General features: G+C 52.0%; 2 protein-coding genes across 7 annotated transcripts in view; both read right to left on the reverse strand.

Annotated features, from left to right (window-relative positions):
• Positions 1–11,005, reverse strand: MYOZ3 (myozenin 3). The gene is made up of 6 exons (XM_037508203.2): positions 10,883–11,005; positions 4,871–5,031; positions 3,844–3,918; positions 3,624–3,759; positions 3,065–3,227; positions 1–169 (listed from the first exon to the last, which is right to left on the reverse strand). Exons 1-6 carry the CDS (start codon positions 10,941–10,943, stop codon positions 1–3), a joined length of 765 nt encoding a protein of 254 aa, XP_037364100.1. The 5' UTR covers positions 10,944–11,005.
• A 2,903-nt stretch (positions 11,006–13,908) lies between these two features.
• The window catches only part of SYNPO (synaptopodin), a 53,795-nt gene continuing 42,420 nt past the window's right edge, over positions 13,909–25,283 (reverse strand). For 4 of the 6 annotated variants that reach the window (XM_054694258.1, XM_037508928.2, XM_037508926.2 and 1 more), the window contains exons 3-4: positions 21,758–24,111; positions 13,909–16,818 (exon numbers count right to left, since the gene is read on the reverse strand). In XM_054694258.1, the coding sequence (XP_054550233.1) occupies positions 16,225–16,818; positions 21,758–24,111 (2,948 nt within the window). In that variant the 3' untranslated portion in view covers positions 13,909–16,224. The remainder of the gene's footprint in view (positions 16,819–21,757; positions 24,112–25,283) is intronic. The other 2 variants (XM_037508930.2, XM_037508929.2) reach the window with 1 other exon arrangement.

Consider the following 25,283-nt stretch of genomic DNA (forward strand, 5'->3'; position numbering starts at 1 on the left):
CTACAGCTCCTCAGACTCTGGAAGGTTGCGGACCCAACCCTGGGCCACTCTGTTGAAGTTGGGTCTGAGGCGGAGGAGTTCCAAGCCACTGGTGAACTCCGGCAAGAAGAGGGTCCCTGTCCTGGGGATGGTCTCTCCCACCAGAGATCCTCCAAAGGGCACTGGTGTCCTAGGGAGAGAAGGGCAGTGGAGAGGTGGGCTATGGGAAAGGGATGCCCAACACTGGCATGCAGGTCACCATGTGGAGTGCCTCTCTTTGGGCCTCCGTTTCCCCCTTTACACAATAAGATTCTGTACTATCTTGAAGGTTTCTCCCAGCCTGCCTCCAGTCCAGATAACATGTTGCTTAGGAACAGGAGTGATGTTTCCCAAGTTAGAACTGGCTGTCCTAGGCAAAACTCGAGCTTCCTCTTAACTCAGCTCCAGAAAAGAGTAGAGTTGGAAAATGGTTTTTCCTTCCTTTTGTCATCAAGAGGACAGTATACCCACAAACTTGAGACAGAAGGGAAGATTAGAAAGAACACTGAGAATCAGGAAAATGCAGATTACAACAGAGACATGCAATTTCTTACCCATAGGACTGGCAAGAAGAAATAACCTGAAAATGGGGAAGACTCGGTGAGGTGGTTAGGGCAAAATTTCACTCATATTGGAGGGTAATTGGTGCTGCTACTTGCAGGACAATTTGGCAGGATCTTTTAACCTGAAAATGTGTAAACTGTCAACCAGCAACCCTACCTGTAAGTACTCGGTCTAGGGAAGCACAAACATTTGTGTACGAGGAAGCAGACATGAGCAGTGCATTAGTGTTAAACTAGAGACAATCAATGGCCATCGACAGAGGAATAGAGCAGATAGATGTATAGTCATATGGTGGAATATTATACAGGAACAAAAAAGGGATAAAATCTCTGCATGTATTAAGTAGGGTAGATTTCAAATGCATAATATTGAGTGAATGAAGCAAGCAAAGTATTGAAAGTGATGCAAAGTATTAAAATATACACACAAATAATGCCCTGCCCTTAGAGGTATGTAACCACCCACAGAAATTGTTCTGAAAATGTACACACACCTGAGAACAGTGATGGCTTTGGGTATGGAACTGGGACTGGAGGATGGTAAGCAAAGCGTCCCTACCTTTATCTGTAGTTATCTCGTTGTTTGATTTTTCAAAATATAAACCTTAAAACTATTTTTTAATTTAAAGAAGAATAGTAAGCATTGTTCATACACTTTCTTCTCCACAGTCAATGACCAGTGGGAAGAGGGGAGTGCCTGCTCCAGGGGTGGGAAGGCGAACGTCGGGCCAGGGCCTGCATCCCAGACCGGAAAACATTTCTGCCTGGACCACCCCAGAGGTGGCAGCCACAGCCAGGCCCCATGAGAACCTGCTGGGCAGTTTCCAAGCCAAGTCGGCCTCACAGTTGGGCCCTTGACAAGGAGCCCAGAGTCCTGGATTCTCAGCGCAACTTGGCCACCAACACTGTTGCTCCTCCTCTCTATGCCTCAGTTGCCCCTCCTGTCCCGGAAGGGATCTGGGTTCAGAGTCCCTAATTCTCTCCTCTTGGAGGGATGGCCCTTAACCTGTGATACCTGAGGGAGGAGATGGGTGGCGGCTGAGACCTGAGCTGGTCAGCCTGGAAGCTGGCTGTCATGACTGAATGTCTGCTGAGAGTTTAATAGCTCGCAGGCAGGGTCTAAGGGTCTCAGGAGGAGAGAGAACTTGCCTAGTGAGAACCCCAGATGCCTGCCAATGGCTCGTGGCTCACATGGGGCCTGTTAGGCCCAGTTCCTCTCACCAAGGCCTTCCTCAGAAAATCACAACTCTCCATCCCTTCTGAGAGTCTCTTGTCAAGGCCAATCATCTTCAATTCCCTCAGCCCTCCCTCAGAGGGTCTGGTCTCCAGACACAGCCAGGCCTTGGCACCCATCTGTCTCTCTGTCAGACACCAGCATCTCGTGTGGTCTGAGCAGATGCCAAAAGAGCTGGACTGCGGCCTCCTTTCTGTGGACCCTCCGCTTTCTCACTGACTGCAGCCCAAGCCAGAGGAGCATTTTTCAGAAATAGCATCAGACAAGGAAGCCAATTGCAGTTGAAATGTCTCCCTAGTCTGGGGCCTTCCTCTCATGCCAAACTCCTGTCTTGACTTCTATGATTTGTTTCAAGTCCATGGGGGACAGTGTTAAATTTATCCCTCTCAAGTTCTCTCCTGTTAGCTTTTCTAATCATCATCTCGGCCTGTAAATAATCACAATAACACTCAGTCATTTTTATTGGGAGCTTATTCCTTGCTAGAAACTTTGCCAATGGCTTCTCATGCCATTCTCATAGTCATCTGAGGAAGTAGGCACTATAATAGACTCATTTTACAGATGGGGAAATAGAGGTTCAGAAAGGTTAAGTAACTTGCCAAGGTCACACAGCCAGGCGTGAAGTCTGCATCTCAGCCCACATTGAGACCTCATGCTCTGAACAGTGTAAGTTACTCCTCTGTGGCTCTCGCTCCTGGTGTCCACCATTTCTCACTCACACCCCACTTTGGTAGAACCTCAAAGCCAGTTCAGAGGCTCCTTCCATTGTTGAAAATAATGAGAAGACCCAGCTGTCCTAGGGCTGGTGAGAGGTGGGGGTAGGGGGCAAGGAAGGATGTGTACCTTTCCATCCATGAAAGAGGCACACAGCAGTGATGGAGAATAAGGAACTGGGTCTTGGTCAGACAAGCAAGGACTTGTGCTGTGGTGCGTTTGCTTTGTGACTCTGGGCAGGTGTTGGTATGCATGAACTTTGCTCTTCAGCTGCAGAAAGGGAAAAATTGTAGCGCCTGCCCCACCTTATTGTGGGGAAGATGCAGCAAGATGTGCAGTACTTCCCAACACTTCTTCCCTGTGCATTTACTGAGTGCTTACTATGCAGAGTCCATTTCAAGCAGTTGGGCCCTTGACAAGGAGCCCAGAGTCCTGGGCTCCTTACATGCCCTGGGCACAGCTCAAGGAACCCAGGTACTGACCTGCAAGCCTGGCTCCCTGGCCCTTCCCATCTCTCCCAAGCCTGTCACCTTACTTGTTGAAATTTCGATACTCCACCAGGCGGGGTGTGTGACTTCGGCCAAGGCTCTGGTGGACCCAGGTGCTGCCAGATTCCTGCCACGGGCAGCGGTAGCCCTTGGGGATGGCCGTGTGGTTGAACTTCTCCGGCGGAACACTCTTCAGGGGTTCTGCATAGCCTAAGCACAGAGCGGGGTGCATGGAAGTGGTCGAGGTGCTCTTGGGGCCCAGCTGGCAGATGTCCTTGGGTAGCCAAGACCCAAGCTGGGAAAGGGGAGTGTGGGGGTGGGGTAGAGGATGCCAAAGTTGCTCCAGCAAAGAGGACTATGCTCATCCCAAGAAACAAGGAGGATGGGTTTAGGGACTTGCTGTTTAGGGCACAGATTCGAGTTGTCTTTGTTGGTTTCTGGCCACTTGTGAGATGATGGGTTCCTAGGGGCACCGCCCTGCGCCTGTGTTTGTGTGTATGTGTATGTGTGTGTAAGAAAGCGAAAGAGAGAGAGAGACTGTTGCTAGAACTGAGCCCACCCTCCAGTCTCCTAGGCCTGGTCCCGAGTCCAGGGGATCCCGCTTACCTGGCGCCAGAGCGCTGGCACTGGGGCCACTCTCCACATGCCCTGCTGCAGACGGGTCAAGCTCAGGGCCTCCAGGGGAGGCCGGGTGGACTTGGAGCTCTGAGCTGCAGTTCAGCCCCTCAGGTCCATTTGCAGCCTGGGTAGAGGGGGCACGCTCAGAAACCGTGTCCTAGTTGCCCAGCTCCACCCCAAGAGCTTCCCAGGTCGGGGCTACCTCCACACTCACCGTCCCCACCTGCTCGCTGCCGGTCACCACCATCCCCAGGGCGCTCCCGTTACCACTCCCGGACACGATCTGGTGGGGAGGAGGAGGCAAATCAATAGCTGAGGCTCAGTGGGGCTTGGGACCTGGGATCTCCAACCACCAAAAAAAAAGGGTGGAAGACAAAATTCTATATGTGTGATGTTGGGGGAAAGGCAGGAATGAGTTAATAGTGTAGAGCACTAAACCTGGTGACCTGGACAGAGAAATTCTCTGAACATTAGTTGCTATTGTGATATTGACCCAGGGCAGATACTTACCCTCCCTGAGCCTCAGTTTCCTCTCTATAAAATCAGAATGATAATGATGATCAAACTCACAGGACTCTATGATACTAAATGACATACACAAAAAGGGCTTGGCTAACATTGTCTTAGATACATAGCAAAGGTTGGTGCTCTGTCATTTTTATTATTTTGCTACAGGGCTCCCTTTCAATTGCTTCTGTCTAGCCCAGAAATTGAGTGAAGTATGGAAGAAAATGCCTCTGAGTTCATTTAGAAGAACCTGAAACTGCCTGCTGCCCTTTTGAAGCCCCAGGATAAACACTTCTTGCCTTCTTTCTCTGCCAGCCTGCTGTTCCATGCCCTTGACTTCTTCCAGTGGGAAGAAGAGAAAAAAGCATTCTTCGTTTTCTCCTTTAGCTCCATCAAGCTCAAGTCTAATCTAAATCCTGCTTGCTGCAAAGTCAGCCCAGAGCAAGTGACAACCCTCCAGCACTTTCTCGAGGAGGCCCTTCAGTCTACAGCTCATCCTATCCTCTTAGCTTTTGTGCCTGGAGAGAGAAGTTGAAAGAGCAAACAACTTTCTAGGATCACACAGTAAGGCAGGGGCTCAACCTCATGAAGTGTCACAGACTTTCCCAGCTTCAGTTTGAGGGATGCCCCAGGGGCCAGAGGGCCTCACCTGGATCACTTTTTGTCTTTCATCTCAACACTGGCCCTCTTGCCCTCAGTTTCCCCCCTGAGCACAACAAAGGGCTTACCGCCTGTTGGCTGGATGCAAACTCAAAGGTGAATTTCTGCACACGCCGCTGCCTCTTCTGGAAGAGGAGGGATCCAGGGTTGTTGCTGTTGCGCAGAGAGAGCTCTTCCAACATCAAGTCCTGCGGCACACTCAGCTTCTTGCCCAGGTTCAACAGGGGGACTGGCGTGGAGGGGCCAGAGCAGGCGGTTACTGCCAAGCCCTCAGGGCCCTTGGGCCATTGTGAGGACACACCCCCAGCTAGGACCAGCGTGTATGAAAATGCTGGGATCTCCCCGTTTGCTGACGTGCGGTGTCATCATTTTGTGAAATCTTTGCCCGTCTCATGGGCAGAAGTGATAGCTCCAAGTTTAATTTGCATGCATTTGACAGTGAAACTGAGCACCATTTTAGAGAGTCTTTGGCCATTTGTATTTATTCCATCAATTTCCCCATGTAGCTGTGTGGCTATCGTGGTGGAGATTCTAGATAGTGGATCAAATTCTAGATATCTTTTAAAGGTAAGCATGGGTATGAGATAAGACATAAATAGATGTATCTGTCTGCCTGTCTATCTATCTATCGAGAGAGAGAGAGAGAGAGAGAGAGAGACAGAAGGTGAGCCACTGTCACTGGCAGGACACGGCAGCTGCTCCAAGACATTTCAGAAGGTCTTAGTCCTGAGTTCTTTTGCTTTTTAATTTTCTTTTTACTGTACGGTTCTTTTACTTTTTTTAAGTGACTTTTTATTAGTTATAAAAATAGCATAGGTGGAAAAAGAAAATACAGAGAGCATTAACAAGGAGCATTCAGAAAGGTAGGGGAAAAAAATCTAAAGGGTGTGGTGTCCTGAAACTTGAAAGATGAAGGTGTTTCTGAGAAGATGCCCAGTGCTGCTGATCCATCAAGTCAGATGGGGACTGGAAAGTGCCTTATATTTAGTAACTAGGGGTTTATTGGTAAACCCACAAAGGCAGTTTCTATGGAGCATTTGGGTGTGAAAGCCCTACTGGAAAGGGTTCAAGAGAAAATGGACAGAGGAGCAAGTTTAACCAGACAACAAGGAAGCGATGAACCAAATTTAGGATGTAGGGCAGCCGGCCTGGATTTTCTTTTTTTTTTAATGAGTGAGTGACATGGAAAAAGGAGGAGTGTTTTATACTAAAGGAGATTAAGAAACATAGCCACCAAATAAAAACAATAACTCATATTTGGATTCTCATTAAAACAAACTAGAAAAGGGGCCTCCCTGGTGACGCGGGCAGCTGAGTGCCACACTGTGAAGTTGTCTGCAGCCTCTGCAGCACAGGTTTGATCCCAGCCAGCCGGGGAGAGACCCACATGGTGTGGCAGACCTCTCCTGTCGCACCCGCTGCTCCCCTCAGCAGTGTATTTTAGTCATTCTACCTGTTCTCTTCCCTGCTCTGCCTCTGATGAATCCTCTCACCCTCCCACACATCTGGCCTGTGCCCCGGTTCTGGTATAAATAAATAAATAAATAACCTAGAAAACTGGAGAAAGTTGACCATGGGACTGGATTATTTGATGACTTTGAACCATTATTGCTAATTTTGTCTTTGTGGTATGTGAAGAAATGTTCTTTATATTACTTTTGCTCCCTTGTGAAGTACTTGGGGGGTGAAATGACATGCTCTTTGGAATTACTTTGGACTCCAGGCATAAAAAGGGGGTCTTGGAGACTTGTACTCTTTACTTTCATACGTGTGTGTTTGGAAATTGGCATAATAACATGTCAAAAAGAAAGAAAGAAAAAGAGAGAACCATAACTAGAGGCAGACGTGGGATCAAGAGGGGGTTGTTTGTCTTAATTTCTAAAGAAGGTGAAACAAGAGCTTGTTTTTTAGTGGCTGAGAAAATCTGATAATGCAATAGTGAGAGGGGAGACTTGCTGTAGGAGTGTTCTGAAGCAGGCGCGAGGGGAAGGTATCTGGGTTGGCTCAGACCAGGTACAAGGAGAGCTCATGGACCACATTTGGCAGGAAAACTCAGATTATGGCCACAGATCAAGTGATCGGACAGTGTGGAGGAGGACTTTGCAGCAGTGATCTCTTAGTTACTTCACTTTTCTCGGTGAAATAACAAGCAAGGCCATTAGCTAAGAGTGAAGATGGGGGAGGTTTGCTGGAGGCTGGAGGAGAGTGGAGAGAGGTTGTCAAAGTCTCTAAGAGACTAGAAGGGGCAGTGGGTGGACCAGGAAGGGCCATTCAGCTGCTGCTATTCATTCTATTCAGTGGAGTCCTCAACAGGGATTTTTTAAAAAAGGTTTGGTTTTTATTAGGCTTTCAGAAAATATAGAGAACACCTTCTACATTTTAGGAACAGAAAGAAATCCACTGAAGTTTAAAAGGAGGGTGGAAAGCAAGTTTCAGAAGATTATGTATTCTAACATCCCACTAATATATTTTAAAAATAAGCATATGCTTATCAACTTGGTGGTTGCCAGGGAAGGGAGTCAAAAGGTGCAAACTTTCTGTTATAAAATAAGTAAGTCCTGGGGGTGCAATGCACAACATGGTCCCACAGTTAATAACACTGTCTGTACTGCATATTTGAAAGTGCTAGGAGAGTAGATTTCAAGATTTCTCATCACAGGAAAAAAAATCTTTTTAAGTGGAGATGGATGTCAACTAGACTTACTGGGGTGATAATTTTGCAACATGTACAAATATGGAATCATTATATCATGCATCTGCAACTGATGTTATGCTGTATTTATGCTCTTTAACTTTGGGAATAAGGGAATGAGGGAGTAAGAACAAAGAGGAAAAGAAACATGAGGGCCTGTGGTGGTGGATATGTGTGAAGGGGTGGTGGGTGCATTGTGGTGGTAATACATGAATAGGGGTACCCCAATATTACCTAAGTTAAAAACAAATAAATAAATATGTAAAAAAGAGAGTACATAACTTTGGGAATAATGAGGATTTAAAAAATAACATTAAGATGTATCATGAAAAGATGGGCCTCCTCTGGTGGTGCAGGTGGTTGAGCACCACCACACTGTGAAGCTGTCCGCAGCCTCTGCAGCACAGGTTCCGTCCCGGCTGGCAAGCGAGGGTCCCATGTGGTGCTGCAGACCTCTCCTGTCGCGCCCACTGCTCCCCTCAGCAGTGTGTTTCGTCAGTCTGCCTGTTCTGCTCCCCATTCTGTCTCTGGTGAATCTTCTCACCCTCCTGCATGTCTGGCCTGTACCCTGGTTCTTGTATAAGTAAATAAATAAATCTTAAAAAAAAAATTATCATGAAAAGAACAGTATATATTTATATCTTCATTAAAAAATCTGCAAGGAGATACGGTGGCAAATATTAGCATGGACTACTTATGGAATGGGGAAGGAGGAGACTAGAAATTGCAGGGGTTTTTTTTAATAAGAACTTGTACTGAATACTTAAAAATATCAAAGATTATTTTTACCTAAATATATAATAAAAAGTCCCATGGCATCATATCTTCAAATACTACCCAGATGAGCTATGTTCAATACTGTTTTAAAAAATGTTACAGTTAGGACCTCCCTGGTGGTGCAGGTGGTTGAGCACAGCGCTGTGCAGCTGTCCGCAGCCTCTACAGCTCTGGTTCGATCCCGGCCGGCCTCAGAGCAACCCACATGGCGAGCAGACCTCTCCTGTCTCGCCTGCTTCTCTCCTCAGCAGTGTATTTCAGTAGACCTGCTTGTTCTGCTCCCCACTCTGTCTCTGATGAATCCTCTCACCCTCCCAGGCATCTGGCCTGTACCCCAGCTCTTGTATAAATAAAAAATAAATCTTTTTTAAAAATGTTACAGTTTAAGTCTATTTTACTAAGCTATTCTATTTCTAGACATTCATCTTTGGGGTGGGGGTGGGGGGTTTACATAAATATGCCCAATGGTATATGCAAGATGTTTACTGCAGTGGGATCTCTGTGAAACCCAAGGGGCCAGCCTTGTGGTGGGGCTGCCAAGACACCTCTTGGGGGTTAAGTATTCATCACCACCCCCTTCTGCAGGGAGCAGCCAAAGGAGTAGAAGTGCCTCTTGTCCTGGGAAGGATGAACCCCTTGCAGCTATTCACCAGGCCCTCCCTGCACTCCCCCTCTTGCCCTGTCATGGTGTCAGAGGCAGTCTGGGCTACTGCAGCACCCACAACCTATAAGTCACTTGCTCTACTCCTAAGGATGCCAACGTGACCCAGCCTTCATGACCACCGAGAGGGAGTGCATATAAATAGATATTATATACTTTATGTTGGGGGAGCAAAGGCTGTGAGGAAGGGGAGGAGGTGGGATAAATCATACCAGGATAGAAAGATGTCATGGTGCAGCAGGCCTCTCCTGACTTGCCCGCTTCTCCCCTCAGCAATGTATTTCAGTCAATCTGCCTGTTCTGCTCCCCACTCTGTCTCTGGTGAATCCCCTCACTCCCCCACCCCCACACCTCTGGTCTGTACCCCAGTTGTAGTACGCATGAATAAATAAATTTTAAAAAGATGTCATATATAATACTGCTAAATGAAAAAAACTCTCAGCCAAAGGGCATCTAGCCCACGTGTGTATGTGTTTATATAATTATGTATCACACGAACAGAAGGTTTACACAAATATGTTAACGGTGATTATCTCCAGATGGTTCCATTATAAGGAACTCTCACTTTCAAAGTCACTCATGTCTATCTTGTCTGAATATTTTAGCAAGTGGATATATTATCTGTGGAACTACTATAGCAAAGAAACTGCTCTGGAAACAAAGAGCTCTGGAGTCAAACCACAGTTGCACCACCTGCCAGATGTGTGACCATCTAGCTTCTCTGAGCCTCGGTTTTTTCATCTGCAAAATGAGATAATAACAACTAATTTACAGAGATGTTGTGAGGGTTGTGTAACACGAAGCAGAAAAGTGCTGGCCCAGCATCTGACGCACAGCACACAGTAGCAGCATTTTATTGGGACTTTACAAAGGCTATCTTCCAGTGGGGAGCTTAGTTTTGAAGCGGTTAATCAACATTCTAACAATGACCCACAAGTTCCACATCTCCAGTCTGGGCTAGATGGTGAATGCAATGATTCTTCTAGTTAGAGCATCAATACCTCCCCAAGTTTGTATATCTCAACCCATAAAATCATGGAATAAAACAAAGATGCCTGTCATCGACAGAAGTAGTCAAGAACACACAAAATAGGCTACAGGACAACCCACACACACGGTCACACGGCAGGATTGAACACTTCTCAGAATCTGGTGGAGACAAAGCATAGCAGTGGCCTTGGCCATGGGCCTAGGATGCTGTCCACCCACATCAGGTCATCCTGGGTAGTTGTATAAATCTAGTATGTGCCCTCCACCCTGCCTGCTGGGTAAGAACCCCTGGGGGAGATGCTGGGAACTTGTATTTTGGACTAACAAGGCCACTTCGCTGTGGTTCACATTGAAGTTTTAGACCCCTGACTAAGTCAAAGTCACTTTAAAAATACTTATACTGCTCTAAAGTAGGTCAAATAGACTCCAATATAAGGCCAAGAGTTCCGGGAGAGGCCTTAAAAAGTTGATAAGCATGTATTTTTGATGACTTAGTCATTGAATGAGTCAGTTTTTAAGTGAAATGGCTGGAGTCAGATTGGGTAGCCTGCTTTTGCCCCCATCCCACTGTCCCCACACCCTTTGTCTCAAGCCAGGAGCCATGTTGACAAAGAGCAAGGGCTAGTCCTGGAGGAGCTTGGGGCCATAGTGAGGACTGGAGCTGGGAACAGAGCCCTCAGCTCAATTTGGGCCTGAGCTAAGGACTCAGCTGGTGCCCAGGCCAGTCTAGGGCCTTCAACCTTAGCTCCTGGGTGTGTGGACATAAGAGCAAGATGCTCTCCCCCAACAATGCATCTGGAAGCTTCCCAGGCGAGGAGGCAGATTCCACGGGCCCCACCCCTCAGGGCCTGGAACACGTATCTGTTTGCCCACACTTGGGGTCAGTAGGCCCAAGTGGCTGTGGTCTGGGATTGATAAGAGGATGCAGTGCATGCAACACACAGGGCTGGGTCCCCTCACCTTGTCCAGCAAAGTCCCCCACAGCAGCCATATCTGGTCCCTTCTGTTCCTTGGGGATCATCCTGTGGAGGAAAGACTCCTGCAGATGAGTCAAGCTGCCCTCATTCTCCACCACATCTCCTCCAAGTTCCTGGTCCACCCAAGCCCAGCCCGGGACAGTCTCGGACTAGCCCAAAATTTGTCCAAGCAGGAAGGGTCTCGACACTCTCTCTGTACAGAGGAGGACATGGTGGCCCAGGGAGGCCGGTCGAGATGCTTGAATTCACACAAATCTGCTCCCATGTTGCTAGAGAGGCGCTGTCTCATTGCAGGTGGACTGAGGAACCTGGGCCCAAATCTTCATGGGAGGGAAAGCAGGGGCCTGGGACTTTGGGGTGGAAGAGGTAGGGAGCTCAGCCTGTTGCCTCCTGCCAACTCAGGAGAGCTCTAACCAGAGGCTGGAAGAGGTTGGAGGTTTAAGTCATGAGGAGGGAGGTGTGGGTGGTTAGGCTGGGGCTGCACTGAGGTCTGCAAGGTTGGGCCTTTCTTTCTGTCCCCAGTACTTGGCCCTGGGGCTCAAGGTCATAGGCTGGTCCAAGGAAACTGAGAGAACCATCCTCCCTCTCCCAGTTCTCCATCCCTCAGGTAATGTACTCCCTTGCCCTCCCTCCCTCCTGTTAGTCCCCTCCCCCCATAGGCATCTCATTGCATTTTCCAGGAATCTTGGCAATTTACAAATAAAATGAGCTCTATAATCCTCAGAGAACACCCACCGTCCCCAAATCCAGATACCCTAACTCTCCCCCAGGAAAGAAGGCTGAGCCCTTGAACCCCGGGCAGGTTACCCATCCCAGTGCCCCTCTCCTTTGTTTTCAGGTTTTCCTCTGCTCTTGCTTTTAGAGAAGTAGCTTGCCTCTATCCATGTTCCCCACAACCACCACAGCAACCGGGAGTCTGATCCTAAGGCCCTGTGTCACTGTGAGCAAGTAGCTCTCCAATTCTATGCCTCAGTGCTCCTCTCCTGGCTTGATCATGGGCATCCATGGGCTCTCTTCAGGGCATCCCTAAACCCTCTAAAACACATGGCAAAGACAAGCACATCTTCATGCATCTGGGGCAGGAGGTATGTGATAACTGTGCACGCTACAGCTCTGACTTCTGTTCCAGAGTCCACAGGTCTGTTTCTTGATAAACACCCCCTTACAGAGATGCACAGACATTGAGGAGGGCCTCACTTAGGAAATTTGCTTCCCTACTGCCTAGAGAGCCCGGAGTCCTGAGAGCCATTGCCTCCCTTGCACTTTGAATTCTAGCCGTCTCCTCCCCCTCCACTAAACTCGGGTCACCCAGAGCTCAGAACCCTCTCTTTCTGCTCAGGAGTCAGGCTTCTGCGAGGTCCCACACCCCCAGACCCTCCACAGGGCCCTGCCTCTGCCTGGTGGGGGTGGGGGCAATGCTCTGGGGATCAGCTCATCTCCTCTGCCCACTCCCCACAGGTCCCCGAGCACCCCTGGGATCCTGGTACCTGAGAGATGGGACCCCAGTGGGGAGAAGAGCGTGCCAGGCCCTCAAGATTTACACCTCTGTTGGGGAGCTGGGAGTTGAGTGGTGCGTCCCTGTTGGTGCTCAGCAGTCAGCACGCCCGCGCCCGGCGTGCCCGAAGCCGGCTGGCCTCAGCTGACGAGAATCCTTCTTGCCTCTCGTGGCTTATTTCGGGCTGCAACAGGATCCAGGGCCAGAGGCTAAAAGCACCAGGCCCCAGGGAGGACAGGTGCCCGGCAGCAGGCTCTTGCAGAGAGAGGGGCTCGCACACATGTGAGCAGCACACACATGCACACCCCAAAGTCACCTGGGAATGCTGAGTCAGTGCCTGTCACTTGAGGTGGGTAGTTGTATTCTTAGTGCGTTATGGGAACTCAGTCGGTATTTGCCGAAAGAACGAATGGATAGATGTGTGTACATGTTGCTCCGCAGTAGCTTTGCTTAGTTTACTCTGACCTTTCCTCCTCCTCTCGCTCCCTCCACTGCCTCACACCCTCTGAGCCTGTCTCTATGAACTGAAAGTAAATAAGGCAGAGCTCTGTTCTGAAGGAACTCAGTCAGGGAGTCAGAACTATCCAGAGCTTTGTGATCCATCATGGGGAAGGCTGGGGTTGGCTTCCCAGAGGAGGCCACCTCTGAGCCTGGCCTGGGTGGTGAGTGGAGTTCATTGGGCAGAGCCATGGGATCATAGGCAGAAGCCGCATGGCATATGAAGATGTTGGGGTGAGTATTTCCAGAACTGAGGGGGACAGGGTGGTGCTGACAGATGAGGCCAGACAGGGAGGGCCAGGCCCCAGAGGCTTTTCAGAGCTAATGTGTTTCAGAACGATGTAAAGAGATGCACAGATTGGTCAGACGGGCATTTTTCAAAGGTGTTCCTGGTGTGGAAAGTGGGTAAGTGGAGTCCAGACTGGAAGCAGAAGGATTTCACTGTAACCAGGTGAGAGGTCCAGGGGATGGCTGAACAGAGCAGTGCCGGGGGTGGGAAGGAGAGGGACTCGAAGGATACTGAGGGACCACCAGATCCTGGTGATCCTGGATGTGGGATGTGAGGAGAGACCACTCCCGATCCTGACTATGATGACGGAGGAAGGTAACAGATTGGGGTAGAGGGCAGAAAACGGCGTTCGGTTTGGAATGAACTCAGCTTGGAGCACCTGGGGTCCCCAGTAGGCAGAGGTACAGTTCTAAGAAGTTCCAGTTGAAAATACATATTAGGTTAGAGAAGCAAGGACCACATCCAGGGAGATATTCGCAGGTGCAGGGTGGGGGCATTTGTACCAGGAAAGACTGCCCAAGGGTGTGTTCTGACAGCAGGGCCTCACCTGGGAATAGGATGCCAACCTCCTGGGCAGTCCTGATGCCTGGACTCAGAACTGACTTCTCTTAGGAGGTCACTTCTTCTTCCAGCCTGGAGCCCTGACCTGCCATGGGGAGCTGCACGGGGTCTGCCCAGATTGGCTTGCCAACCCGGGTGACGATGCCCTGTGAGAGCACCTGGCCCAGCCCACTGGTGACCCTGGTAGGAGAGCTGAGGCCTGGAGGAGTGGCTTTCCCAGGTCACCCAGTCAGGGGATGACAAGACTGGAACTCCAACTCAGGAACTTCTTCAGTCCTGAGTTTTCTGGGGCTCCCCATCTCCCCTCACAGGTTGGTGCTTCCCAGGCCCCTATCTCCCGTATCTCAAAACATGCATATTCACTTCAATTCCACGGACTGTCCCATGATTGGGAAAAGAGGAGGGATTTACATACAGCTGAAAATCACACAGGGAGGCAGAAGGACGCAAGAAGCATTTATTGAGGGCCAGAGCTGAATTCTACAGGAGGCTAGAGACAGGACACAAGCAAGCTTCATGAGCTAGGGAAGGGGCTGGGGCTGTGGGGAGGGAGAAGGCAGTGTGACAGGGAAAGACTAGCCAGCTAGAACTGCAGCTGCCCAAGGCTGCCTCCTGCTAGCTCCAGAGGGGACATGCAGGTAGAAGTGGATTTTCTAAGGCCACAGCATCAGGCAGAGGCCAGACAGCAGGTCTTCTCTGAAAGAAGCCCCTTAGCTCTAGTCTCCTCAGCTAGAAGGGACAGAAGCAGGTGGGACCTTGGGTGAATGCAGTCACTGAGGAGCAGCGCCCTCTTATCTTGCCACTAAAGAGCCTGTGCCCCCAGTCCTTAGTATATTTTGTTCCAAAGCACCCCTTGACTCTCCCCCATCCTGGTCTCAGCTTTCCCCAGCCTCACGTGGTGTTCCAGGTCTAACATCACCCTACGTATGGGGAAATCTATCTCTAACTCCAAATCACACTCTGTCCCTCACCTTTAGCAACATCCTGCTATGCTTTTTCCTACAAATCTTTGATCCTCGGGCAATTTCAGGCCCCTCCAGCCAGTATCCTAAAGCTGATACTCTGAACCTCTAGAAGGTAGCACCAGTCACCTTTGGACACTATAGAACTCAGCTACATTCCTCCCCATGTCTGTCCTAGAGTTGGAATCAGAGTCCCCAAGTTTTAAGGGGCAGGTCAGGGTTGCAGTTAGACTCCCAAGATCACTGGGCACCAGGCACAAGCTAGGCCAGAGTGTGTGGGTAGAGAGATAGGACAGGACACAGTCCTCTCATCTGGGCTGACATGGACGTCGGCTGGGATCTGAAACTAAAGAATGGGGTAGCTCCAAAGGAACCAGAATCAAAGGCAGACCCTTCTGTCACCTGCTCAAGCTCATTTGCCCAGCCAACCCTTCACTGTGACCTCCCTCCTTTCCTAATGCCATGAAATCCATTTCAGGACTGGAAGAGCCCTCAGATGTCATCTAAGCCAATGCCTCCCTACCAGAATCTTCTCTATGCATCCTGGCCACTATCTGCACACTACCCATAACATGGAACACTTTGCCTTCCTCCTTCCAAATGGACGACTTCAAACTCAGGGTCATCGGGTAAAGCCACAGGATAGCTCCACATCAACTCTTTTCTCCTCAGCTCAGCTTTGAAAGGGCCAGAGATGAATTCTACAGGACGCTAGAGGCAGGAAAGGGCCCAGAGGAGCAGATTGGGTTGAACGCACCTAGAGCTTCCCTGGAGGCCCAAGTGCTGGGCCTGGGGGAAGCTCTTGCCTCGCAGCTCTCTTCTCTGGCTGTAGATGAGATGTCTTGGATGGTCTGAGATGGGGTGGACAAAAGCACAAGAGGGCTCTGGAAGGATTCTTCGGCTTCTTCTCTCTGGAGGGGCCAGCGGGGCACCTTGGGCTGGACTGGGAGACCTCTCTAAAGGTCACTGTGGTAAAAATAGATCTTGTTTGGGAAGGGATGGAAAACAACTGCTCCTGCCCAGGACTTAGTGCCAGGGAGGCGGATGGTCAAGCCAGGACCTGGACAGGGGACTTAGGACTGGGATTTCTGAATACACCCCTCCTTTGCCAGACTCCAGAGAGCAGAGCCTGGAGGGAAGGGAGGGTGGAACCCTGGAATGCAGCAAGTCTAGGGGTGCAGATACATAATGCCTGCCTTTTCCAAGGCGCGCGCGCACACACTCATGGTCACGGGAGGAGGAATTTAGATGTTTGGAGATTGTCTTGGCCAAAGTCCCATTAAACAGATGGAAAAGCTGAAGGTCAGACAGAGGAAGGGTTTTTCCCAGAGTCAAACAGCTGGATGACAGAGCGGGGCAAGACCCCAAGCTCGGACCACTGCCCACAGCGCTCTTCCCTGGTGCCTGGGGCTGTCCAAAGAAGCCAGCCCTCTTGGGACCGGATGCTACCATCTCCCAAGCCCAGGGACCCTCCTCCGGCCGGGTCGGCGAGGGTAGGTGGGAGTGGGGCGGCGCCGGATTTAGGAGGTGCAGGAGGCCTCGGCGGGGAGGCTGCCGCGCTTGAGCCTCAGGCTGCCGTTCCAGCCGCGCGGGCAGATGTTGTAGCCGAGGATGCCGGGCGACTTGGCCCCGGAGTCCTCGGAGTCGAGGGACACGTCGGAGTCCGTGGGCGAGCGGCGGCAGGGGAAGGGCCGGGGCGGGATCGGGGCGAACGTGGCGCGCGGGGCGGCGGGCGGGCTGGGCCGGGCGGGCGCGGGCGCGGGCGGGGGCGCGGGCGGGGGCCCCCGCGGCGGGGAGAAGGGCCGCCGGCTCTCGGCGCCCGCCGGCCGCGGGGAGGCGCTCTTGCGCCGGGCCGCGTTGATGATGTTCCGCGCCAGCAGCGCCTGCAGCTGGCGGCTGGTGGGGCGCGCCTCGGGCTCGGGGCGCAGCGGGGAGACCGAGCGCTCGCTCCACGAGGGGGACCGGGGCCGCGGCGGCAGCGGCGGGGGGCTGCTCAGGCTGCTCCCGCGGCCCGTCTCCCAGGGCCCCGGGCTCACCCAGCCGTCTAGGCTGCTGGGGGGCCGCGAGGCGCCCGGCGTCCAGGGCGGGGAGGTGGGGAGGCTCTCCCGGCGGTCCTGGGGAGAAAGCAGAGAGGGTGGGGCAGGCGTTAGTGCTGGGGTCCTCCACACCGGGGCTCGGGAGGGGCCGAGTCGGTCGGACCTTCGGACAGAGGCGGGAAGCGGGTGGCCGAGGGCAGGGAACCGTGCAGGCCCTGCTCTCTGCCCAGAGGCTCTCAGAAGCCCAGACCCCTGCGCAGTAACAGGGAGCAGATGACTAGGGGGTGGAAGGCCGGTCACTCTGGGGACAGACCCCTGTGCTTACTGACTGGACCTGAGCAAGTTGCTCCAGCAACGGAAGCAACTTGGAGCCTTTGGGCTTCAGGTTCCTCCTAGGTAAAGTGGGGTGTGATAGTGTTAGGGGGAAAGGATGTCCTTCCTGTCGGCGATGCTCTGTAACAACATCAGCACAGGCCCTATTGGGTGGTTGTGAGGGTTAAGGGAGACAACTCGTGTAAAAGGACATTACATGTAGTAGGAGATTTCTTGGAAGCGAGTAAGTGCTCAGTTACTTACTTACCTTTAAAAATGTTGAATTAAACTAACCAAAGTGGTTACCTGTTAAGAATTGGGGCGAACCTAGGCCGGATCTACAGCCACTGGGGGTGAGAATCAGGCTTTGTACTACTTGTTACATGTTCTTTGAACCATTTGAATGTACTCTCTATTCAAAAATTTAAAGCTTAAAAATATCAACCATTATTGTTAAGGTTAGATTGAGGATAAGACCTGTCATCCCTGGCCCTCTTGATATGTTACCATGATCATCCTAATTTTCCCTTGGATCATTGGCAGATGGAAACATAAGGGGAAGCTGTGTTCTTTCTCCCTAGGCAGCACATTCCCCTCACGGACTTCTTGCCAGTGTGGGGTGGGGAATGTGGTCAGGTTAGTGAGCATTTTTGAGATTATAAAGCATACCTCTGTTATACACCGCCATACCTGCTTCCTACCTTTTTAGGGACTCACCAGTCTCACCTTTTATCTCTCAATAGAGCCTCACAATCAACTAATGAGGTAGCTGACATTATCACCCCATTTTACTAGATGATGAAAACGCCATTCATAGGTATAAATAACTGTTCTGTGTTCTACCTGATTAGGAATTGTGTGTGTGTGTGTGTGTGAGAGAGAGAGAGAGAGAGAGAGAGAGAGAGAGAGAGAGAGAGAGAGAGAGACCGAGACAGAGATAGAGACAGAGACAGAGACAGAGACAGAGAGGAGAGAGAGAGACTATTTGCTGCTTAAAGGCCACACCACACCTAACTGGATTGGCTGGGAAGTGCAGGGCTTAGGAATCCATATCCAGTATGTATATGCTAAATCATCCAAGTGTTCATCCAGTCAGATTCCAGCAACCACCAGTCCAGTCAGCCTGCAATTCCATCCAGATTCACAGTAGCCAGAGCTAGCCAGCCCATTCAGTGTCTCCTACCCAAGTAAAATGTAGAACCATCCACAAGATCCATTCTCTCATCCAATCAGAATGCCATAGCAAAGCCAGCTGGTCTCTAATCAGAATCTAAATATCCTAATCAAAAGGAAGCAAGAGACATAAAGTATATGTCTACTAGGTGAATCCGTTACTGATTCTGAAGTGGAGTCCTTTGACCTAAAGAGGAATGCTGTATAGCAGTGTGAACAGGAGCTTCTCGATGGGATGGTAATACTGGCCTGAGCCCTATAGACATCCCGGGACACCCAAGACCCCAGTTGTCAAGTAGGAGAGTTAAAGCTCAGTGTGGAATCCACTGCTTTACTCCCAGGATTAACTTGTGTACACGTGAGCCCCAGACCTTGGATCTGCTGACATCTCTGGAAGCTTTGGATGCAGGGGTGCAGCCAAGAGGCTATGACCCAATCCTGTACAAGCATAGAGGCCAAGGAACCAGGGCTCCTCAGCCTGAAGAGTAGGCTGAGTGGAGAGACTAGCAGAGCTATATGAAAAATTTCTAAAGGGTGGTCTCCACCTTTGATGGCCACAAGGAAAGACTAGAGTGAGCAAGTGGAAGGGGTGTGATTTCCTCCTCAAGCCAAGGTTGGAAGTTGAGGACAGTGGTGAGCAGCTCCTTACTGCTTGGAAGTGGGCCAGGGCCTGACCTTATCAGAGCTGCCAGGTCTGGATCCCAACTCTGTGTGCAGGGAAGAGGTGGACTACACAATATAGAAAGCCTGTGGGAATCAGAGCTGTTCACTTTCTGACAAAGTTCTTGGTGACCAGAAAGAACCCCTTGGGACTGCACATGGGTGAGAATTCAGAAAGCAGCCCCCACTTCACCCAGTACCATCACCAGTGCCAGGCCTTGTGCAGGGTAAAGGTGAGAGTAGGACAGGGTCAGACAGGAACTAGTAGTTAGGGAGCTCAGTTTCCTCAGAAGGGGAAACTGAGGCCTAGTGATGGGGAGGGGAGGCTGTCTAGCTCCACAGGAGTTGGGTGCAGATCTGGGAGTAGAACGCAGCTTTTTTGATGACTAGTGGCAGTTCTGTTCCTTCCCTGGGGCAGAAACCCAGTGCTTTTGGGAGCCAGACGGCGACATGACGAATGTGTGATATAGCCAGATTTAGATAACACGGAGAGGGGGAGGGGACCAGACGGTATGCGCTCTGGCTCAAGGCATTTAAAATCCATTAAAAACAAAACAAAACACTTAAACCTGGGCCATAAAGGGCGGTGGGTTTTCCCTGTGTTCTGCAGCCTTTTGGGCCAAACTCCAAAGAAGGAGCCATGATTTCCAAGGACTCTGGTTCCCTAAGTGCTCACCTGGGGCAGAGGTGCAGCCTCCACCTCCCAGGCAGCAGTCCCCCCGCGCCATAGCAGCACCAGACACGCAGCAGGTGCAGCAGAGGGAGACACAGCACACCTCCACACAGCCACCCCACGCCCCAGGCCAGAACCCAAGGAAAGGGCCCATTCAGTATCCAGACCACCAGCCAGCGAGCGCGGAAGAAAGAAGCAAGACAGATTTGAGGCAGAGTGTATTGAGGACAGGAGAGAAAACAAAGTCGGAGAAGCTTTCTGCCGGCTTGGCCAGGAACTGCAGGACGGAGGTGGGCTCTTCCAGGGCTGGCCCTCGGGGACCCCGGCAATCCAGGGTTCAGGACAGGGGCCTCACTCACACTGGGAGGGGCTGGCATGGAGGAACTGAGCTCACTCAAAGCTCAGTCCCAGCTCCCCCACGCACGCCCCCGAGTTCTGGGCAGAATGAGCTCACTGGGAAGGCACCCCTGTTCCCATGGAGACGCGCCCAGAGCTCACGAAAACTGCAGGCTCAGCCCAGCATGAGGACCGCCTCCACCACCCCTTGCCCCACTAGGGAGCCCAGAAATAGGCCTGGGAAAGAGGAAGTGGGTGGCGCTCAGCCCCCCCACTTTGGGAAGCTTCCATCTGAATCCTGCCTCAAGAGTCTGTAATTCTCTCACCCCCAGCCCCCACAAAGCCTGGTTTGGGGGGCTGTATCACTTCAAAATTGTCAGAGGTGGGGAGGATCTCAGACAACCTAACTCAATACCCTCACTGTAGAAATGGAGCAACTGAGTCCCAAAGATACACATCGGGTCTGTTAGAATCCAGATTTCTTAAGTCTCAGTCTTTTCCTCAACATCCGAAGATCTCCTCATCCCTTCCCACAGAGCTGCTGAGCTCCTGCCCTGGACCTCACCTGTTCCCACTCTCTGCAGACAACCCCAAGCCGGAGCCATCCGAGCCTAGGCTTCTTGTTCCTTGGCCTCCTGCCACAGCTCATCCCAGCCACACCCTCCCCAGGAATAAACATGCCCTCAGACATCTAATCTCCATCTCTCCTAGGGCAACAGCCCATTTCCTTCCCTGTCTTACCCAGGGACTGGCTTATCACTTACAAGGCCTTTCTCCCAAAGCCCCAGCCTGTCTTCTCAATCCTCACACATTGTCCCAGCCTGGAAGGGCCCTCATTGTATAAATGAGAAAACTGAGGTCCAAGAAGGGAAGGGGATTTGGCCAAGGTCACCCAGCAAATGGAAGGTCAAGATAGGACCAGAATCCCCTCACCCTCTCCGTGCGGCCCTTTCACTGTACAGAGAGGCTGCCAAGAGGCAACAGGTACACTGCCGGGAAGCCCTCGCTAGCCGCACCCTCACACCTGCACATCCTTCTATAGTGATGGCCTCTCGGCGATCCCCCGGGACCTCCCACACACTCTGGAACCGGGACGGCCAGCCAGGTGGAGTCAGGTGGACTGGAGCCAGGTGTTTGGAGAGGGCACAGAGGCAGCTGAGCAGAAGGGGCAGGAGGAGAAGCGTCAGACAGCAATGATGGGCTGAGTCCTCATCCGGCGGAAGAAAACAGGGAAGGAGAAAACATGGAGGCTGAGGCAAAGTTCTCTGAAGCAGCTGAGAGGAACATCCACAGGCAGAGGCGAAAGAGACAGACCCGTAGTGGTGAGAATCCAACGACAGGCAGAAAAATGCCAGGAGCTGGGGCCACGATGTGGAGGCTGCCCTGGGGCAGCTGAGGGGCAGACCCCTTCCTTGGCTGACTGGGTCACAGGCAGGCTCTGTGGGCTCCAGAAACCGGTTAGGGTCCCCTTCTAGGCCATTCCCCAGCAAAATGCTGGCATCCTCGCAGCTCACAAAGGCCAGAGGAAGCCTCTCAGCCCCATTCAGGCCTGCCAAGGATGTTCTCTCCCATGACCTCCCTCCCCACCTGGTATAAGACTTCAGATCCCAAATATGGAGTCCAACCACCCTCACAGTAGGGAAGGGGCAGCTGCAGCTCAGAGAGGGAGGTAACTCGCCCAACATCACAAAGCTAGCTGGTGTCCCATTAGATTTGATGTCCCCGAGTCCCCATTCTCCTGCCTCTCAGCCCTGTGCCACTTCCTGCCACATCTGCTCTACATCGGCCCTTGGAGGGGGGCACTGATGGGCAGTAGGACCCCTATGGGGTTCGTTACTTGAAGCAGAAGGAAGGCTTCCACACCTGAGCCTCGATCCCCGCATTCCGGGTGGAGAAGGAAGGCCTGGGGGCCTGCTTGGCTCGGGGAGACCACGCCCTGGAGGGAGACACTGGGGAGATATCGCTGCTATAGGTGGGGCTCACGGTGGTTGGCTGCAGGCTGTCCTGGCTGGGCAGGGTGTAGAGACTGGGCGAGGAGCGGGAAGGCCGAGGCAGGGCTGGAGACGGAGGGAGGGCTGACTTGGGCAGGCTGGGCGCCAGGTCCAGGGAGCTCGGCTTGGCTGGGGAGGTGGCTCTGGACGAGGTCATTCTTGGTGAGGCCTTGGCAGGCTCCTTGAGTGGGGACAGGACAAAGAGCGAGGACCGCAGCTGGTAGGGTGGCTGCTTGGTGGGCTCTGGGCGCAAGACCCCATTCTCAGGCAGGTAGCCATGGTAGAGGGAAGCAGGCGGGGTCCGAGCTGGACTTAGGGATGCCACTCGGAAGCCCCCTTGGGCACTGGTAGAGTATTTCCAGGATGAAGGCAAGGACATAGTGGGTGAAGGGCAGCGGGCCAGTTCAGCGTGGCCAGAAGACTCAATGACATACTTCTCCATCCGGGACTGGCGGCGGGCATAGAGCTCAGCCCCCTTCCCGGAGGCCTCAGAGAGGTTCTGGTTGGGTTTGGGTTTTGGCTTGGCCTGGATGCGTGGTGACTTGAGGCATGAGGCCCACTCCGGGACAACTTCCTCGGCCGCTGCGGGGCTGGCCCTGTCCCTCGGCGCAGGCTCCTGCTGGAAGTTAGAGGCCTCAGCCCCCAGCGCGAAGGGCTCCTCCTCCCCAGCTGCCTCCCCCTGGTCCCTCTGCCTCCGCTTCTCATCAGCTGTCTGCACCAGATCCAGCAGGTCTGGATTTGGGGTCACCTTGGGTTTCTCCACAAAGGTGAACATTGACTTCCGGCTGCCCCTGCGGGCCATCGACTCCTCCAAGATGCCAGTCTTGCTGGGAACTGCCTGGCCTTTTGGATGAGAAAGCTTGGGGTCGGAGCTGGGGTACAGGGCAGAATAAGAGGGGGGAGACCTAACTCGGGAAGCTGGGGGTGCTGTGGACAAGGTCTCAGCATAGGTCGGGGGTGGGGTGAAGTTCCCCAAGGGGCGTCTCTCCAAGGCAGGGCTTCGCTGAGCCACCGACCTCCTTTCCACCATGGGGCTGTGGGATGACATCACGTGTCTCTGTGGCCGAGGGCTCTGATCTGCCACAGTGGAGGGTTGGGGAACTGGGGTCCCCACATGTCGTCTCTCTACCATGGGGCTTCGCTCCATCTGGCTGGGGCCCCCTGGTGCCTGGATCCCAAAAGGGCGGGCTGTCCTGTTGACCACTGACTGGGGCTTGGCCAGAGTGAGGTGGACCTCACTGTACAGCTTGCTGGGTGTGGTGGCAGCTGTCCGCCCGGATATCTCTTGTTCTGCAGACACCACTGGGGCACTGGGCTGCACATCAATGAGCAGAGAACTGGACATGAAATCTGGAGCTGGGGACCGGAAGCTGGAGATGGGTGTGACTTCTTTGGAGAAGGTGCTGGTGGCATTAGATGGAGCAGAGACCTTATCCACAAGGTGTGTGCTCGATCTCACCTCTGCAGCCAGCTCCTGGGGCTGCCCGCTAGCACACAGGGTGCTGGACTTGGAGTCTGGAATCATGCCATTTGGAGGGAGTTGTGCCCCTGAAGAATTCTGTGGGGTGCTGGAAAGTGGGGTGACAGCCGCTGGTGGGTTCTGGTTGACATCTGTGGCTGGCAGCCCATGGCTGCTGTTAGAAGCTAGTGTGATGATCGTGTCATGGTGTGAGGAAAGGTTCTGGTTGACATCTGCAACTGGGCTGGGGACCTCGGCCGGAGGTGGGGTTGCTGGGGCCTGTTGGGCCTCCCGGTTCTGGGACAGGTGGAGCCCGTTGGCTGTCAGCAGGGCTGCATTTTCCTTTAAGTAAACCACCAGGGGCACCTCTTCTTCCTCGCTGGCTACCTTCTCCAGGTGCCGCAGCAAGCCGGCCTCCTCTGAACACCCCTCCATGCTGGAGCCAAGGACCCCTACGTCAGGGCTCTGGCAGTCGGGGCTCTGTGGACGGCCTGGCTCAGGGAGTGAGGTGGGATTCAGGCTGAGCCCTGGGGCATGGCTGGCCGGGTGAGCAGCGGGCACTCTGAAGGACTCCTGGCCGAGCTTCTGTCCCCTGCGGCCGTGGCTCTCCAAGGTGAACTCGTTTACCCTCTGCCGGCGCCTGTTGAAGAGCTGGACACCACGGGAGTTGGAGCTGGGAGGGGTGGTGAGCTGCGCGGCTATCTGCTGACTCCGGGCTTTGGCCTCCTTCAGATCCTTCTCAGTGAAGCTGGTGCTCCGGCCCAGGGCTACAGGGAAGGACAGAGGCCTGGTTAGCACAGCCACTGTGATATACAGACAGACAGACAGATGGCCACCCCGGCCAGCCTAAGGATCATCCTACAGATGATCCTACAGATGATCTTTCCTTCTGGAATATGATTTTTACACATTGTTTCCTAGACCCCTCTTCTTATGAAGATCTCTGACCCAACTATCATGGCCCAACTATCCTTTCAGGTCTCACCAGCCCTTCTTCTGGCCTCCCCCTGAGGGTTGCTGATTCTTCACTAGAGCAAATTCGCTCTAGCAGGTAAGGTTTCACTATACCCCCAACTCATCTCCTACCCTTCTTCTCTCTCACTGGGCTCTGTTTTGCTGACTTACTGTCTGTTCCATGAAAATTCCAAGTTTGTTCCTTCCCCAGGGCCTTTGCATTTGCTATTCCTTCTGAATGATCTTTCCCAGGTGGCATTTCCTGTTGGCTCCTTCTTGTCATTCAGGGCTTCTTTGAATGTCACTTCTGAATTGGCCTCCCTTTACAATGATCCCTCTCCTCTCCTACCCCCTTTCTTTGTTTTATTTTCTTCATGACATTCGCCACAATTCAGAATTAGCTTCTTCACATATTTCCCTATTTATTTTCTATTTGCCCACCTAGGCCATCAGCTCCAAGGGAACAACAGCCTTGTTCAATTTTTTTTATCACTCTAACTCTGGCTCTAGAATCATGCCTGGCATCAAGTGGGCTCTCAGTAAATATTACTGAATGTGTGAGTGAACCAGCAGGGCATTTTTTACATTACTTTCCTTGGGAACCCTTTGGATTTTCAAACTCATAGTGTAGTCATTTATTTGGACACTAACATTTCCCCTTTGGAGAATAAGTAATACCTTCACATGGTCTAAACAAAAATCAAAAAAGGTATACAGTGAAAGTGTGCCTCCAGGCCTGAGTGCCCACACCACGGACAGGTAAGAGCTGTATTAGTTTTTCTACGTCCTTACAGAGTGTCTTCCCATCTATATTTTAAACAGTCATTTAAAAATTCTCATATTTTAACACTAGAAAGGTCATAAATCAGGGTAGTTTCAACAGCAACTGTACTAGAACATTGTATTACTTCACTTTATCCTCCAGGAACAGCAGAAGACAAGCATTACTTGCCTGTTTTACAGAAGTGGAAGAAGAGGCCCAGAG

The sequence above is a fragment of the Talpa occidentalis genome, unplaced genomic scaffold, assembly GCF_014898055.3.
Source record: "Talpa occidentalis isolate TD23 unplaced genomic scaffold, MPIMG_talOcc4v2.1 talOcc4.13, whole genome shotgun sequence".
Classification (NCBI taxonomy): Eukaryota; Metazoa; Chordata; class Mammalia; order Eulipotyphla; family Talpidae; genus Talpa; species Talpa occidentalis.